The 14,856-nt window shown below is 42.2% G+C and overlaps 1 protein-coding gene across 1 annotated transcript in view; it reads left to right on the forward strand.

The window, feature by feature from the left end:
* LOC136876044 (sodium-coupled monocarboxylate transporter 1) overlaps nt 1–7,018 on the forward strand; it is a 126,406-nt gene extending 119,388 nt beyond the window's left edge. The window contains exons 11-14 of the mRNA XM_067149663.2: nt 2,110–2,196; nt 3,908–4,065; nt 4,408–4,615; nt 6,931–7,018. Of these exons, the coding sequence (XP_067005764.2) occupies nt 2,110–2,196; nt 3,908–4,065; nt 4,408–4,615; nt 6,931–7,002 (525 nt within the window). The 3' untranslated portion in view covers nt 7,003–7,018. The remainder of the gene's footprint in view (nt 1–2,109; nt 2,197–3,907; nt 4,066–4,407; nt 4,616–6,930) is intronic.
* Nucleotides 7,019–14,856: the final 7,838 nt, after the last annotated feature.

Raw genomic sequence — 14,856 nt, forward strand, 5'->3', positions numbered from 1 at the left:
AGTATGTCAAACGTGAACTACACTTGGAATTACACCACGTCCAATTTTGGACCGATTCAACCATTGTATTACACTGGATAAGAGGAAGGTGTCCGTCTCGAACAGAATACATGAAATTCATCGAAGGTCACACCCAACACAGTGGCGTCATTGCCCCGGCAAGGAAAACCTTGCAGATCATATAACACGAGGGCTAACAGTAAATCAACTGCGTGAAAGTAACTCATGGTGGCTTGTAAAACCAGAAGAGTATTGGCCGAAATCAGTTGAAATATCACAAACAGAACTTCATAAAACAGGAACAGAACGAAAGAAAACAGTTTCCCATGCTACCGCAGCTAAAGAGACAGAAGCGATTTTCGACATTACAAGATATAGCAGATTAACCAAAGTTCTCAGGATTACAGCATGGATTTCGCGATTTACACGAAATACTCGCTGTCAAGAAAAAACGTTAGGCCCACTCCAATTATACGAAATTCAAACTGCAAAGCTGTTTTGGATTAAACATTCACAAAGAGAATCGTTTCCAGAAGAAATAGAAGCACTACAGAAAAGGCCAGAACTACCCAAGCAGTCCAAAATTAGAAACTTTTCTCCATTCATCAAACATGGCATTCTTAGAGTTGGTTGACGTTTACAATTTGCCAGTTTAGATGAAAACGAGCAACATCCCATTATTTTAAATGGTGACCACCATTTCACAAAACTGTTAGTAGAAGAAGAACATAAAACCCAATTTCATGTAGGGACTCGAATTTTGTTGAGTATTTTAAGGACAGACTTTTGGATACTTCGAGGACGACAGATCATCAAGAAAATCATTAGACAGTGCTTACCGTGCAAAAAACTGAAAGCAAAGGCAGCTTCGGAAGTTGAACCCCCTCTTCCGGCAGAACGCGTAACTCCTAGCAGACCATTTGAGACCACTGGTGTGGACTTCGCAGGTCCGTTATACACCAAGAATGGAGGCATATTACAGAAAAGATACATTGCATTGTTCACATGCGCTGTCACGCGCGCTGTACACTTGGAGCTTGTGACAGATATGAGTACGGAGAAATTCATTCATGCCTTACAGCGATTTATTGGACGAAAGGTTAATGTCGAACAATTTGGTCCGATAACGCACGAGCATTTAAGAAAGCTGAAAGAGAACTTAGCACATTATGGGAAAATCTGAAAACAGAAGACATTGTGCATTTTTTGAATGGTAAAAATATTCATTGGCAATATATAGTCGAACGCGCGGCTTGCTGGGGAGGATTCTGGGAGAGAATGGTGCAGACAGTGAAAAGCTGTTTGAAGAAAGCCTTAGGAAGCAGGCGGTTCGATGATGAAGAAATGTACACAGTTCTCGTCGGAATTGAAGCAACAATCAACAGTAGACCCTTGATGTATGTGGAAAACGATCCTCAGCATCGTGCGCTGACACGAGCACATTTTCGTATTGGTGATAACACAACAAGGCTACCAGACAGAAAGACCAATGTTGAAGATAGTAACAAAACAAAGGAAGAAATGAATCAGATGTGGATGGAAAAACAGTCTGCACTGAACACATTTTGGAAGCAGTGGAGGAATGAGTATCTATTGGATCTAAATCGTTTCCATGAAGTTCAACAATGGAACCAGAATCGTTCACTTCTTCAACAAGGAGATCTGGCGCTGCTAAGTGACGATAAACTACCAAGGCAAATTTGGAAGATAGCTAGAATCTCCAAACTCATCACGGGACGAGATGGGAAGATCAGGTCATGTGAGTTGACTGACAAAGAGGGGAGAGTGTTTCGAAGACCCATTCGACTGGTACATCCATTGGAGTTGAGCAACCGTGATACGGCTCGAGGGGGGGGGGTGGAGAATTATCTAACTGACCGTACCTGTTCGCTACACAGCCAAGGAGTTTGAGCCTCCATGGACGTTAACATACTCTTGCTATCTACTTAATATGGACTCCATGAAAGTAATAGTATAGTAGTCATGGTGATGTTTGATGCTGTTGTAGCAGAGGATGATTCTTTGTAAGAATAAATCAGTAACCCTATGACATTTCAGTGTTCTTATGAAATAAAACTATATCATTGCTTGTCTTTATTGTGTTTTCAGATGGCGCTGTCTGTAGGCTCCATGCCGGAGGGACCTATCCTCGCCGTCTTCACCCTGGGACTTTTCTTTCCCTGGGTAAACAGCAAGGTGAGTGGTATCGTCATCCTTGCTTGCGTACATGTTCGTGCACTGAACCCCGCTGTTGGGGTATTTTCTTATTATTCCCTAGAATGCTTTTTATAAAGTCAAAAAAATGGGAACATCTAAGCCAAGCCAAGTACAGATGTCTCGACAATCCGCTCACACTACCGCAGTTCAGGTTGACGCATGTCCTTGAAGCTTTCTTGTCCTGGGAGGTGTGGCCCCTCCCCCGACAGCAGGCCAGCTAGCTTAGGCAAGGGATTTTAGTTTTTATACTTGATACTCGAAGTGTACAGTGCCACACACTAGAGGCTATAAGAAAAATATCAACATGTTAACAGTATAGCCACTTTCACATCGTCTTGCTAATAAAATAGAGCCTGTTTATGAAATCAATTGTAATACACGAGTACAAGAACATATTTTGTTTGATTTCGGCATGTATAAAGTTTTTCTAGCAATTTATTGATGGTACGTGCAAAGTAAGTACCGGGTGTCAGGATAGAATACTGCTTGTCGAAACAGGGAATGTTAGAGGCTCTCATCATGGAGACCTGGCTTTCATACCTGAACCCGGTATTCACTTGTGACAGACTCGAGTCTGTGCTCCCTTCTGGCCCCAACGGTTTCACCTTCTTATTATCAGAGTACAGTAACCTCCCGTGTCCTGCTTACATCGGCTGAACCAGCATCCTTACAGCAGGTAAAGGAACCGTCATTATCATCACCTCGTCCACATCGAACCGCATTCGAGTATCTCAGATATCATTCGCTGTAAAATGGAATCAAAACTGTAACGAAATGGATGGACTAGGACTCAGGCGACGTTGGGATAGGAAAGGGCCAGGAGTGGGAAGGAAGCGACTGTGGCTTTAATGAAGGTACAGCCTCGGCATTTGCCTGGCGCAAAAATGAGAAACCACGGAAAAACCATCTTCGAGTGGTGGTGGTATTTATTGTTTTAAGAGGAAGTACAACTAGACAACCATCCTCCATTAACATTAATCACAGAGAAAATTTGGAAGGGATTCGATGAAGGTATCGGCCAAAGAAAGACAAGGCCGAGTAAGAGCGTGAAAATAAAAGACTCCCTAGGGCTAGAGTGTTCTAATAGCCTCGAGGTTGCATAGGATTCATGAAGGTGAGGAGCCTTGTCACAAATAAGTGAAAGCCCCGTGTTCGCCAACCCACGCCCCTGGTCCCCTCTTAGTCGCCTCTTACAATAGGCAGGGGATACCGTAGGTGTTATTGTACCGCCCCCACCCACAAGAGCACATGTGGTAGACTGAAACTTCGTGCTAGACGGCTACTGGCCACTGTACCTTAACGCATTTCGAAGTAAGATCAACTTTCGACCAATAGCATTGATCAAGGATGAATATCGATATTACTAAACTAGGCAAAGTATTCCTTTGTCAACACCACCGTAGAGTGAGACAAAAAGTTCCTTCAAAGTTGGCGAACTTCACATATCGAGTGAGTTTAAAGCAAGAAACAAGGTCACATCTCCTTCCTCGTTCAGCATCGCGGTCCTGGCTTCAATTCCTGTCTGGGTCACGGGATTTTAATTCTAAACGGTTAATTCAGTTGACCCGAGGGCTGTGTGTTCTCATAATTCATGAAAATAACACACTGACTGGTAGAGATCTTACCACTCCACGCGAAATTATTATTATTATTATTATTATTATTGATGCCTTCTGTTGTCATGTTACAGGGTATACTTGCGGGCGGTACCGCTGGTCTCACGTTCATCGCCTGGCTAACGTCAGGGGCCTATCTGGCCACTACCAGAGGACAGATGACCAAGCCTCTTTCAGTAGACGGCTGCACGTACAACTTCAGCACGACGAGCTCTCCGCTTCCTGACGACAGGTTTGATCATTGACCTGTAATTCTGCGTATAAATAAATAAATAAATAAATAAATAAATAAATAAATAAATAAATAAATAAATAATTTGAAAAGCCTTCCTCGTGAACAATCGAGATTTCCTTCCGAAGACGTAAAGAATTTCACCTTATGTTCTTGACACGGCTAAGTACGGGCCGTGAGAGCATCATGTCATTTAGCGCTGGTGAATGTCTACAGACGTCTTCATTTCCTTTCTCGGTGAACAGCCGAAATACACATTCTGCATACTTATTTGATGTAGTAGGACATTTAAATAATAAAGAATGGTGTGAGTGAAGAAAACCGCTCATGTCTCTGTTCCAGGGATGTCTTCATCCTGTACCGCATATCGTACATGTGGTACGTCCCGCTGGGATGTTTGGTCACCATGTTGGTAGCACTGGCAGTCAGCTTTCTGAGTGGAGGGAACGACCTACACAACGTGAAGCATCAGCTCCTGAGCCCCTTGGTGAGAGGATTCCTCCCTGTTAAGGCCACGACTGCTGGGAGGAACTGTCTCGTGGGATACAAGGTAACTTATATGTGCTTGTAGGGAAACGCGCGTACTAGGCTTTTGCTTCCATCATTGAGCCAGAAAGTGTGGTTGGAGGACGATGCTCAGCTGCAGCCTTAAATGAGGCCTGTTCCAAGAGACGGAGGAATGTTCACTTTCTGCAAGTCCGTGTCACTTGAGAAGATGTTCAACCATCACAACGCCAGATCCTTGTCCATTCATTTTCCTAGAACTCTCTGTGTTTCAAGGCCAAAGATATACATGGCCGAAGTGCTGTAAATAAATAAATAAATAAATAAATAAATAAATAAATAAATAAATAAATAAATAAATAAATAAATAAATAAATAAATAAATAAATGAATACGTAAATAAGTAAATACATGAATGACAGCCATAAGAAAATTGAAAATAAATGCTGGCAGTTTCGTTAAGAAGGCATGGCCTTGTTATTCCACCCCCTGACTAAATATACATCTTTGAGACTAATGCAGTTCTTGGTCTTGATTTTGGGACATTCATTCCCTCTTGTTGAAAACTACAGAAGTAAGTTTCTTGTGTGAAATTGATGGGATTCCATTGTGTGACTCGCCGTCGCTACGGCGGTGACGGTTCAGCAGTACGGCTGTCGTCCACCACACCTGCCACTGTTGTAGAACAACATCACTGCTATTATTCATACGATTTACAGATATTTATGGAAATTAAAATAACTTTTCTGTGAGTGGAGAAGCTAAGTCCGTCAGTTCTGTGGAGTTACCTGATGTGGGATATACGAGAGGACAAACAAAGAGAGGGCTCATCTACTTCCATAGCTGACAGCATTTGTATTTCTTTTCCGGAAGTGGGGTTTTTACTAACTGCTACAATACCTGGTGGAGCTGAATGATGTAATGAAAATACCACGGTTTAGTTTGTATTTCAAGATATGTGCATATCGCAGCATTCACGTAGCCCTGGCGTCATTTCCTCTTCAATCGAAATTTGTGAACGGAGGACAGAATTGATCTTTATGGTGTTCATCGACCAACTGTAAGCAAATAAAGGTCATCCACTGACCTTCTATAAGAATTAGTGAAGTAAGCATTGCAATAAAGGAAGAGAAAACTTAATTCATGATAAAAATCTGAAAATCACTGAGGCAATTGTCTCCCTGTATGAAATTACATTTCAAGTACCCAGGAATGTCGAAACCAAAACTAGAAGTGTGTTTCTCTTGTGTGGAGCCGAAACTCTGTCAACGCCTTTGAAGTGAATCCTGGATGTCCGGCATCCACCATACGGGGAACACAAGCGGTTCCTTCTCTCTTCCTCTCTACCACGTGGACAACTAGCAGTGTCTACAGAGCAAATATTATATACTTTCCCATCTTTGTGTTTTATCTATAAACAGATGCGGACCAACGAGGTGACCGTGTTGCACGAGAACTCCAAGCGCGATGTCAACTTTCGACTTTCCAGTAACGTCAGTGATCGTTTCCTGCACTGAAATCTGAGGGAAGGCGGAACAATCGTGACAAACATCACAAGCGGTTTCATCATATGACATATGAATTATTTAAATGTAACATAAATTAAAGATTCAGTCGATTTAGAAAGTAAAGCATGCGGAGAATACATTAAGGACTCAGCTGGGACTTGAGTGATTTTAGGTCTTATAATCGTTTGCATATTTCCAGTAGTTTTTCACATTTCTGGTTTCTAGTGGTAGCCATCCGACAGTATTCTCTATACCTTACCGGATGCATAGGTTAATGATCATTGTCTTACCCTTTGATCTTCGGGAGTTCGAGTCAGGTCAAGTTATTTTAATCTCAAAAGATTCATTTCATTGACTTGGTTGTTTGTAACATTACACCCTAGCAGTGGTGGTGATCATTGTTTTCAACACCAGTGAGAAGAAGGGCCACGAAGAACGTGTAAATGAAAGATTCTCTCTGCCTGGTGAACATAATATAGAGAACAAGAGCTGACCACGAGAGGTCGATGTGAGGCAATGCCAGACTCAGCTAGGGTCTCACTCCGTCAGCTTCAGCCTTGCGAAAAACCTTGAAGCATTTGATTATTATCACATTGTATCTGGATCAACAATAAGGTCAGATTAGAGCAAACGAGTCATTGCGAGACATGACGATGTGGTGAGTAGTTTGGGGAAGTCTTGGAAGTTAATAGGAATGGGAATTACTGGACCTCTGTCCAACTATGGGATTAGCAGTTACCGCTACACAGATAGGGTAGGGACGCTAGATGCATAATAGACCGACTTATAAATCAGGAAATATCTTAGGAATGTGCGCGTATTCAGATGTAATGTGATGCTCTTTGTGTTTCAGCCTGTGGAGCTGCAGACTGTCTCCCGGAGTGCTCCAGCCAGCACCTACCACTGTACGACCAACTTTCAATAAACTTTACTTAAGTTCATCTTGGAGATCACTGACCCTTGCTCATCCCTAACACTAGTGCGGAACTGACACTTGCATGCATTTTCCGTAATTCTGAAGAGACTTGTCGAGTAGCGCAAATGACCGAGTATTTGCGTTGTTGTCGTGGTATTCCTGTAAACCTCAATTAAGTCAATCAAACTACTTCGAACATGTGAGTAAAGCTCACGTCCAAGCAACCAGTAAATACCTCACCTCCCGTGAGAACTCTTGGAGTGTTGTTCATGCAACTACACATGAAGATGCACCAACAAACATTGCGTCAAGGAATAAGAAGCCTACGTAGCGGTAAGTGCACTATTCCCTCCTTAACATTGAAGTAGCGTCCAGAAAAGTTCAAAGACGTTAAAAATTAAAGTAAGCATTGATTTTGATGCAGTGGATGTCATAACACGGTTGTAGTCAGCTACAATGAGAACTCGCTCTGTACGTATCACAGAGCAGTACAAAGGGCTGTCAGTTCACAATAGTCTCAGGAGCTATACACCAACTGCACGGTTATTGAAAGCTACCACCAGATGTCGCATTCTCCTACGTCTCTCGAGCAGTCGAAAGGGTTGCCTATCCTCGATAGTCTCAGACGTTGTGTACCAACTACAGTGCTCTTGTATGGTACGACCAGACGTCACACTTTACAGCATGTTCCAGAGCAGTCGAAAGGGTTGCCTATCCTCCATAGCCTCAGGCGTTGTGTACCAACTACACTGCTCTTGTATGGTACGACCAGACGTCACACTTTACAGCATGTTCCAGAGCAGTCGAAAGGGTTGCCTATCCTCCATAGCCTCAGGCGTTGTGTACCAACTACAGTGCTATTGTATGGTACGACCAGACGTCACACTTTACAGCATGTTCCAGAGCAGTCGAAAGGGTTGCCTATCCTCCATATCCTCAGGCGTTGTGTACCAACTACAGTGCTATTGTATGGTACGACCAGACGTCACACTTTACAGCATGTTCCAGAGCAGTCGAAAGGGTTGCCTACCCTCCATAGCCTCAGGCGTTGTGTACCAACTACACTGCTCTTGTATGGTACGACCAGACGTCACACTTTACAGCATGTTCCAGAGCAGTCGAAAGGGTTGCCTACCCTCCATAACCTCAGGCGTTGTGTACCAACTACACTGCTCTTGTATGGTACGACCAGACGTCACACTTTACAGCATGTTCCAGAGCAGTCGAAAGGGTTGCCTATCCTCCATAGCCTCAGGCGTTGTGTTCCAACTACACTGCTCTTGTCGGGGGCTGGGTGTTTGTGCTGTCCCCAACATTCCTGCAACTCACACACCATTCATAATACTATCCTCCACCACAATAACTCGCAGTTATGGCACATGCCGCCCACACTCATCGGAGGGTCTGCCTTACAAAGATTGCACTTGGCTAGGAATAGCCACACAAAATTATCATAGGGTACGACCAGATGTCATACTTTACAACATGTTCGAGAGCAGTCGAAAGGGTTGCTTATTCACAATAGTCTACGGCGTTATGTATCAACTGTACAGATATTGTGGCTACGACCAGATGTCGCAATGTAGAATGTGTTCCAAAGTAGTCGAAAATGTTGCCTATCCTCGACGTGTTGTGGTACCAAGTACACAGATCATGCAGAAATACTTGCAGATCCCCTCGGGTCTTAGGGCTTGTCGTATGATTCCCATTACAAAAATTTAGTATCAGTTCAAAACCAACAATCCTTATTATCTTAGTATTCACATACGATCTCAAATACTGCAGCGGTAAAAGTTGAGCGATATGAAAGCGTGGAATACAACAGCTGTAGGCTCCCCACCTCCTATGTCTGATTTTCAATATTCTGAAAGGAAATTTAAAAAAAAATATAAAGTAAAGTTGTTCTCCTTTACCCAGTTACCTTTGAGCCAGTTGTACAACCGGGTGCCTTAATAGGAGGGACATATTCTCCGTGCTTCATCCGCCTCGACCCCCCGAATGAAAGAGCCGTACTGAGATGAAAATAAATGTCTGGATGTTACGGGCTAGGAGTACACTCGTAAAGTAAAGTAATGGAGTACAGTGGAAGTTGGAGGAGTACAATGGTAAAGTAATGGAGTACGGTGGATGCTGGAGGAGTACAATGGTAAAGTAATGGAGTACAGTGGATGTTGGAGGAGTACAATGGTAAAGTAATGGAGTACAGTGGATGTTGGAGGAGTACAATGGTAAAGTAATGGAGTACGGTGGATGCTGGAGGAGTACAATGGTAAAGTTATGGAGTACAGTGGATGTTGGAGGAGTACAATGGTAAAGTAATGGAGTACAGTGGATGTTGGAGGAGTACAATGGTAAAGTAATGGAGTACGGTGGATGCTGGAGGAGTACAATGGTAAAGTAATGGAGTACAGTGGATGTTGGAGGAGTACAATGGTAAAGTAAAGTAATGGAGTACAGTGGATGTTGGAGGAGTACAATGGTAAAGTAATGGAGTACAGTGGATGTTGGAGGAGTACAATGGTAAAGTAAAGTAATGGAGTACAGTGGATGTTGGAGGAGTACAATGGTAAAGTAATGGAGTACAGTGGATGTTGGAGGAGTACAATGGTAAAGTAATGGAGTACAGTGGATGTTGGAGGAGTAAAATGGTAAAGTAATGGAGTACGGTGGATGTTGGAGGAGTACAATGGTAAAGTAATGGAGTACAGTGGATGTTGGAGGAGTACAATGGTAAAGTAAAGTAATGGAGTACAGTGGATGTTGGAGGAGTACAATGGTAAAGTAATGGAGTACAGTGGATGTTGGAGGAGTACAATGGTAAAGTAAAGTAATGGAGTACAGTGGATGTTGGAGGAGTACAATGGTAAAGTAATGGAGTACAGTGGATGTTGGAGGAGTACAATGGTAAAGTAATGGAGTACAGTGGATGTTGGAGGAGTACAATGGTAAAGTAAAGTAATGGAGTACAGTGGGTGTTGGAGGAGTACAATGGTAAAGTAATGGAGTACAGTGGATGTTGGAGGAGTACAATGGTAAAGTAATGGAGTACAGTGGATGTTGGAGGAGTACAATGGTAAAGTAATGGAGTACAGTGGATGCTGGAGGAGTACAATGGTAAAGTAATGGAGTACAGTGGATGTTGGAGGAGTACAATGGTAAAGTAAAGTAATGGAGTACAGTGGGTGTTGGAGGAGTACAATGGTAAAGTAATGGAGTACTGTGGATGTTGGAGGAGTACAATGGTAAAGTAAAGTAATGGAGTACAGTGGATGTTGGAGGAGTACAATGGTAAAGTAATGGAGTACAGTGGATGTTGGAGGAGTACAATGGTAAAGTAATGGAGTACAGTGGATGTTGAAGAAGTACAATGGTAAAGTAAAGTAATGGAGTACAGTGGATGTTGGAGGAGTACAATGGTAAAGTAAAGTAATGGAGTACAGTGGATGTTGAAGAAGTACAATGGTAAAGTAAAGTAATGGAGTACAGTGGATGTTGGAGGAGTACAATGGTAGAGTAAAGTAATGGAGTACACTGGATGTTGGAGGAGTACAATGGTAAAGTAATGGAGTACAGTGGATGTTGAAGGAGTACAATGGTAAAGTAATGGAGTACAGTGGATGTTGAAGAAGTACAATGGTAAAGTAAAGTAATGGAGTACAGTGGATGTTGGAGGAGTACAATGGTAAAGTAATGGAGTACAGTGGATGCTGGAGGAGTACAATGGTAAAGTAAAGTAATGGAGTACAGTGGGTGTTGGAGGAGTACAATGGTAAAGTAATGGAGTACAGTGGATGCTGGAGGAGTACAATGGTAAAGTAATGGAGTACAGTGGATGCTGGAGGAGTACAATGGTAAAGTAAAGTAATGGAGTACAGTGGGTGTTGGAGGAGTACAATGGTAAAGTAATGGAGTACAGTGGATGCTGGAGGAGTACAATGGTAAAGTAAAGTAATGGAGTACAGTGGATGCTGGAGGAGTACAATGGTAAAGTAATGGAGTACAGTGGATGTTGGAGGAGTACAATGGTAAAGTAAAGTAATGGAGTACAGTGGATGTTGGAGGAGTACAATGGTAAAGTAATGGAGTACAGTGGATGTTGGAGGAGTACAATGGTAAAGTAATGGAGTACAGTGGATGCTGGAGGAGTACAATGGTAAAGTAAAGTAATGGAGTACAGTGGGTGTTGGAGGAGTACAATGGTAAAGTAATGGAGTACAGTGGGTGTTGGAGGAGTACAATGGTAAAGTAAAGTAATGGAGTACAGTGGATGTTGGAGGAGTACAATGGTAAAGTAATGGAGTACAGTGGATGTTGAAGAAGTACAATGGTAAAGTAAAGTAATGGAGTACAGTGGATGTTGGAGGAGTACAATGGTAAAGTAATGGAGTACAGTGGATGTTGGAGGAGTACAATGGTAAAGTAATGGAGTACAGTGGATGTTGGAGGAGTACAATGGTAAAGTAATGGAGTACAGTGGATGCTGGAGGAGTACAATGGTAAAGTAAAGTAATGGAGTACAGTGGATGTTGGAGGAGTACAATGGTAAAGTAAAGTAATGGAGTACAGTGGGTGTTGGAGGAGTACAATGGTAAAGTAATGGAGTACAGTGGATGCTGGAGGAGTACAATGGTAAAGTAAAGTAATGGAGTACAGTGGGTGTTGGAGGAGTACAATGGTAAAGTAAAGTAATGGAGTACAGTGGATGTTGGAGGAGTACAATGGTAAAGTAATGGAGTACAGTGGATGTTGGAGGAGTACAATGGTAAAGTAATGGAGTACAGTGGATGTTGGAGGAGTACAATGGTAAAGTAAAGTAATGGAGTACAGTGGGTGTTGGAGGAGTACAATGGTAAAGTAATGGAGTACAGTGGATGTTGGAGGAGTACAATGGTAAAGTAATGGAGTACAGTGGATGCTGGAGGAGTACAATGGTAAAGTAATGGAGTACAGTGGATGTTGGAGGAGTACAATGGTAAAGTAATGGAGTACAGTGGATGTTGGAGGAGTACAATGGTAAAGTAAAGTAATGGAGTACAGTGGGTGTTGGAGGAGTACAATGGTAAAGTAATGGAGTACAGTGGATGTTGGAGGAGTACAATGGTAAAGTAATGGAGTACAGTGGATGTTGGAGGAGTACAATGGTAAAGTAATGGAGTACAGTGGATGCTGGAGGAGTACAATGGTAAAGTAATGGAGTACAGTGGATGTTGGAGGAGTACAATGGTAAAGTAAAGTAATGGAGTACAGTGGGTGTTGGAGGAGTACAATGGTAAAGTAATGGAGTACAGTGGATGTTGAAGAAGTACAATGGTAAAGTAAAGTAATGGAGTACAGTGGATGTTGGAGGAGTACAATGGTAAAGTAAAGTAATGGAGTACAGTGGATGTTGGAGGAGTACAATGGTAAAGTAATGGAGTACAGTGGATGTTGGAGGAGTACAATGGTAAAGTAAAGTAATGGAGTACAGTGGATGTTGGAGGAGTACAATGGTAAAGTAATGGAGTACAGTGGATGTTGGAGGAGTACAATGGTAAAGTAAAGTAATGGAGTACAGTGGATGTTGGAGGAGTACAATGGTAAAGTAATGGAGTACAGTGGATGCTGGAGGAGTACAATGGTAAAGTAATGGAGTACTGTGGATGTTGGAGGAGTACAATGGTAAAGTAATGGAGTACAGTGGATGTTGGAGGAGTACAATGGTAAAGTAATGGAGTACAGTGGATGTTGGAGGAGTACAATGGTAAAGTAATGGAGTACAGTGGATGTTGGAGGAGTACAATGGTAAAGTAATGGAGTACAGTGGATGTTGGAGGAGTACAATGGTAAAGTAATGGAGTACTGTGGATGTTGAAGAAGTACAATGGTAAAGTAAAGTAATGGAGTACAGTGGATGTTGGAGGAGTACAATGGTAAAGTAATGGAGTACAGTGGATGTTGAAGAAGTACAATGGTAAAGTAAAGAAATGGAGTACAGTGGATGTTGGAGGAGTACAATGGTAAAGTAATGGAGTACTGTGGATGTTGGAGGAGTACAATGGTAAAGTAAAGTAATGGAGTACAGTGGATGTTGAAGAAGTACAATGGTAAAGTAATGGAGTACAGTGGATGTTGGAGGAGTACAATGGTAAAGTAATGGAGTACAGTGGATGTTGGAGGAGTACAATGGTAAAGTAAAGTAATGGAGTACAGTGGATGTTGGAGGAGTACAATGGTAAAGTAATGGAGTACAGTGGATGTTGGAGGAGTACAATGGTAAAGTAATGGAGTACAGTGGATGTTGGAGGAGTACAATGGTAAAGTAATGGAGTACAGTGGATGTTGGAGGAGTACAATGGTAAAGTAATGGAGTACTGTGGATGTTGAAGAAGTACAATGGTAAAGTAAAGTAATGGAGTACAGTGGATGCTGGAGGAGTACAATGGTAAAGTAATGGAGTACAGTGGATGTTGGAGGAGTACAATGGTAAAGTAATGGAGTACAGTGGATGTTGGAGGAGTAGAATGGTAAAGTAAAGTAATGGAGTACAGTGGATGTTGGAGGAGTACAATGGTAAAGTAATGGAGTACAGTGGATGTTGGAGGAGTACAATGGTAAAGTAATGGAGTACAGTGGATGTTGGAGGAGTACAATGGTAAAGTAAAGTAATGGAGTACAGTGGGTGCTGGAGGAGTACAATGGTAAAGTAATGGAGTACAGTGGATGTTGGAGGAGTACAATGGTAAAGTAATGGAGTACAGTGGATGTTGGAGGAGTACAATGGTAAAGTAAAGTAATGGAGTACAGTGGATGTTGGAGGAGTACAATGGTAAAGTAATGGAGTACAGTGGATGTTGGAGGAGTACAATGGTAAAGTAATGGAGTACAGTGGATGTTGGAGGAGTACAATGGTAAAGTAAAGTAATGGAGTACAGTGGGTGTTGGAGGAGTACAATGGTAAAGTAATGGAGTACAGTGGATGTTGAAGAAGTACAATGGTAAAGTAATGGAGTACGGTGGATGCAGGAGGAGTACAATGGTAAAGTAATGGAGTACAGTGGATGTTGAAGAAGTACAATGGTAAAGTAAAGTAATGGAGTACAGTGGATGTTGGAGGAGTACAATGGTAAAGTAATGGAGTACAGTGGATGTTGAAGAAGTACAATGGTAAAGTAAAGTAATGGAGTACAGTGGATGTTGGAGGAGTACAATGGTAAAGTAATGGAGTACAGTGGATGTTGGAGGAGTACAATGGTAAAGTAATGGAGTACAGTGGATGTTGGAGGAGTACAATGGTAAAGTAATGGAGTACAGTGGATGTTGAAGAAGTACAATGGTAAAGTAAAGTAATGGAGTACAGTGGATGTTGGAGGAGTACAATGGTAAAGTAATTGAGTACAGTGGATGTTGGAGGAGTACAATGGTAAAGTAATGGAGCACAGTGGATGTTGGAGGAGTACAATGGTAAAGTAATGGAGTACAGTGGATGTTGGAGGAGTACAATGGTAAAGTAAAGTAATGGAGTACAGTGGGTGCTGGAGGAGTACAATGGTAAAGTAATGGAGAACAGTGGATGTTGGAGGAGTACAATGGTAAAGTAATGGAGTACAGTGGATGTTGGAGGAGTACAATGGTAAAGTAATGGAGTACAGTGGATGCTGGAGGAGTACAATGGTAAAGTAATGGAGTACAGTGGATGTTGGAGGAGTACAATGGTAAAGTAAAGTAATGGAGTACAGTGGGTGTTGGAGGAGTACAATGGTAAAGTAATGGAGTAAAGTAAAGTAATGGAGTACAGTGGATGTTGGAGGAGTACAATGGTAAAGTAAAGTAATGGAGTACAGTGGATGTTGGAGGAGTACAATGGTAAAGTAAAGTAATGGAGTA

The sequence above is a fragment of the Anabrus simplex genome, chromosome 6 (genome assembly GCF_040414725.1).
Source record: "Anabrus simplex isolate iqAnaSimp1 chromosome 6, ASM4041472v1, whole genome shotgun sequence".
In the NCBI taxonomy this organism is placed as follows: domain Eukaryota; kingdom Metazoa; phylum Arthropoda; class Insecta; order Orthoptera; family Tettigoniidae; genus Anabrus; species Anabrus simplex.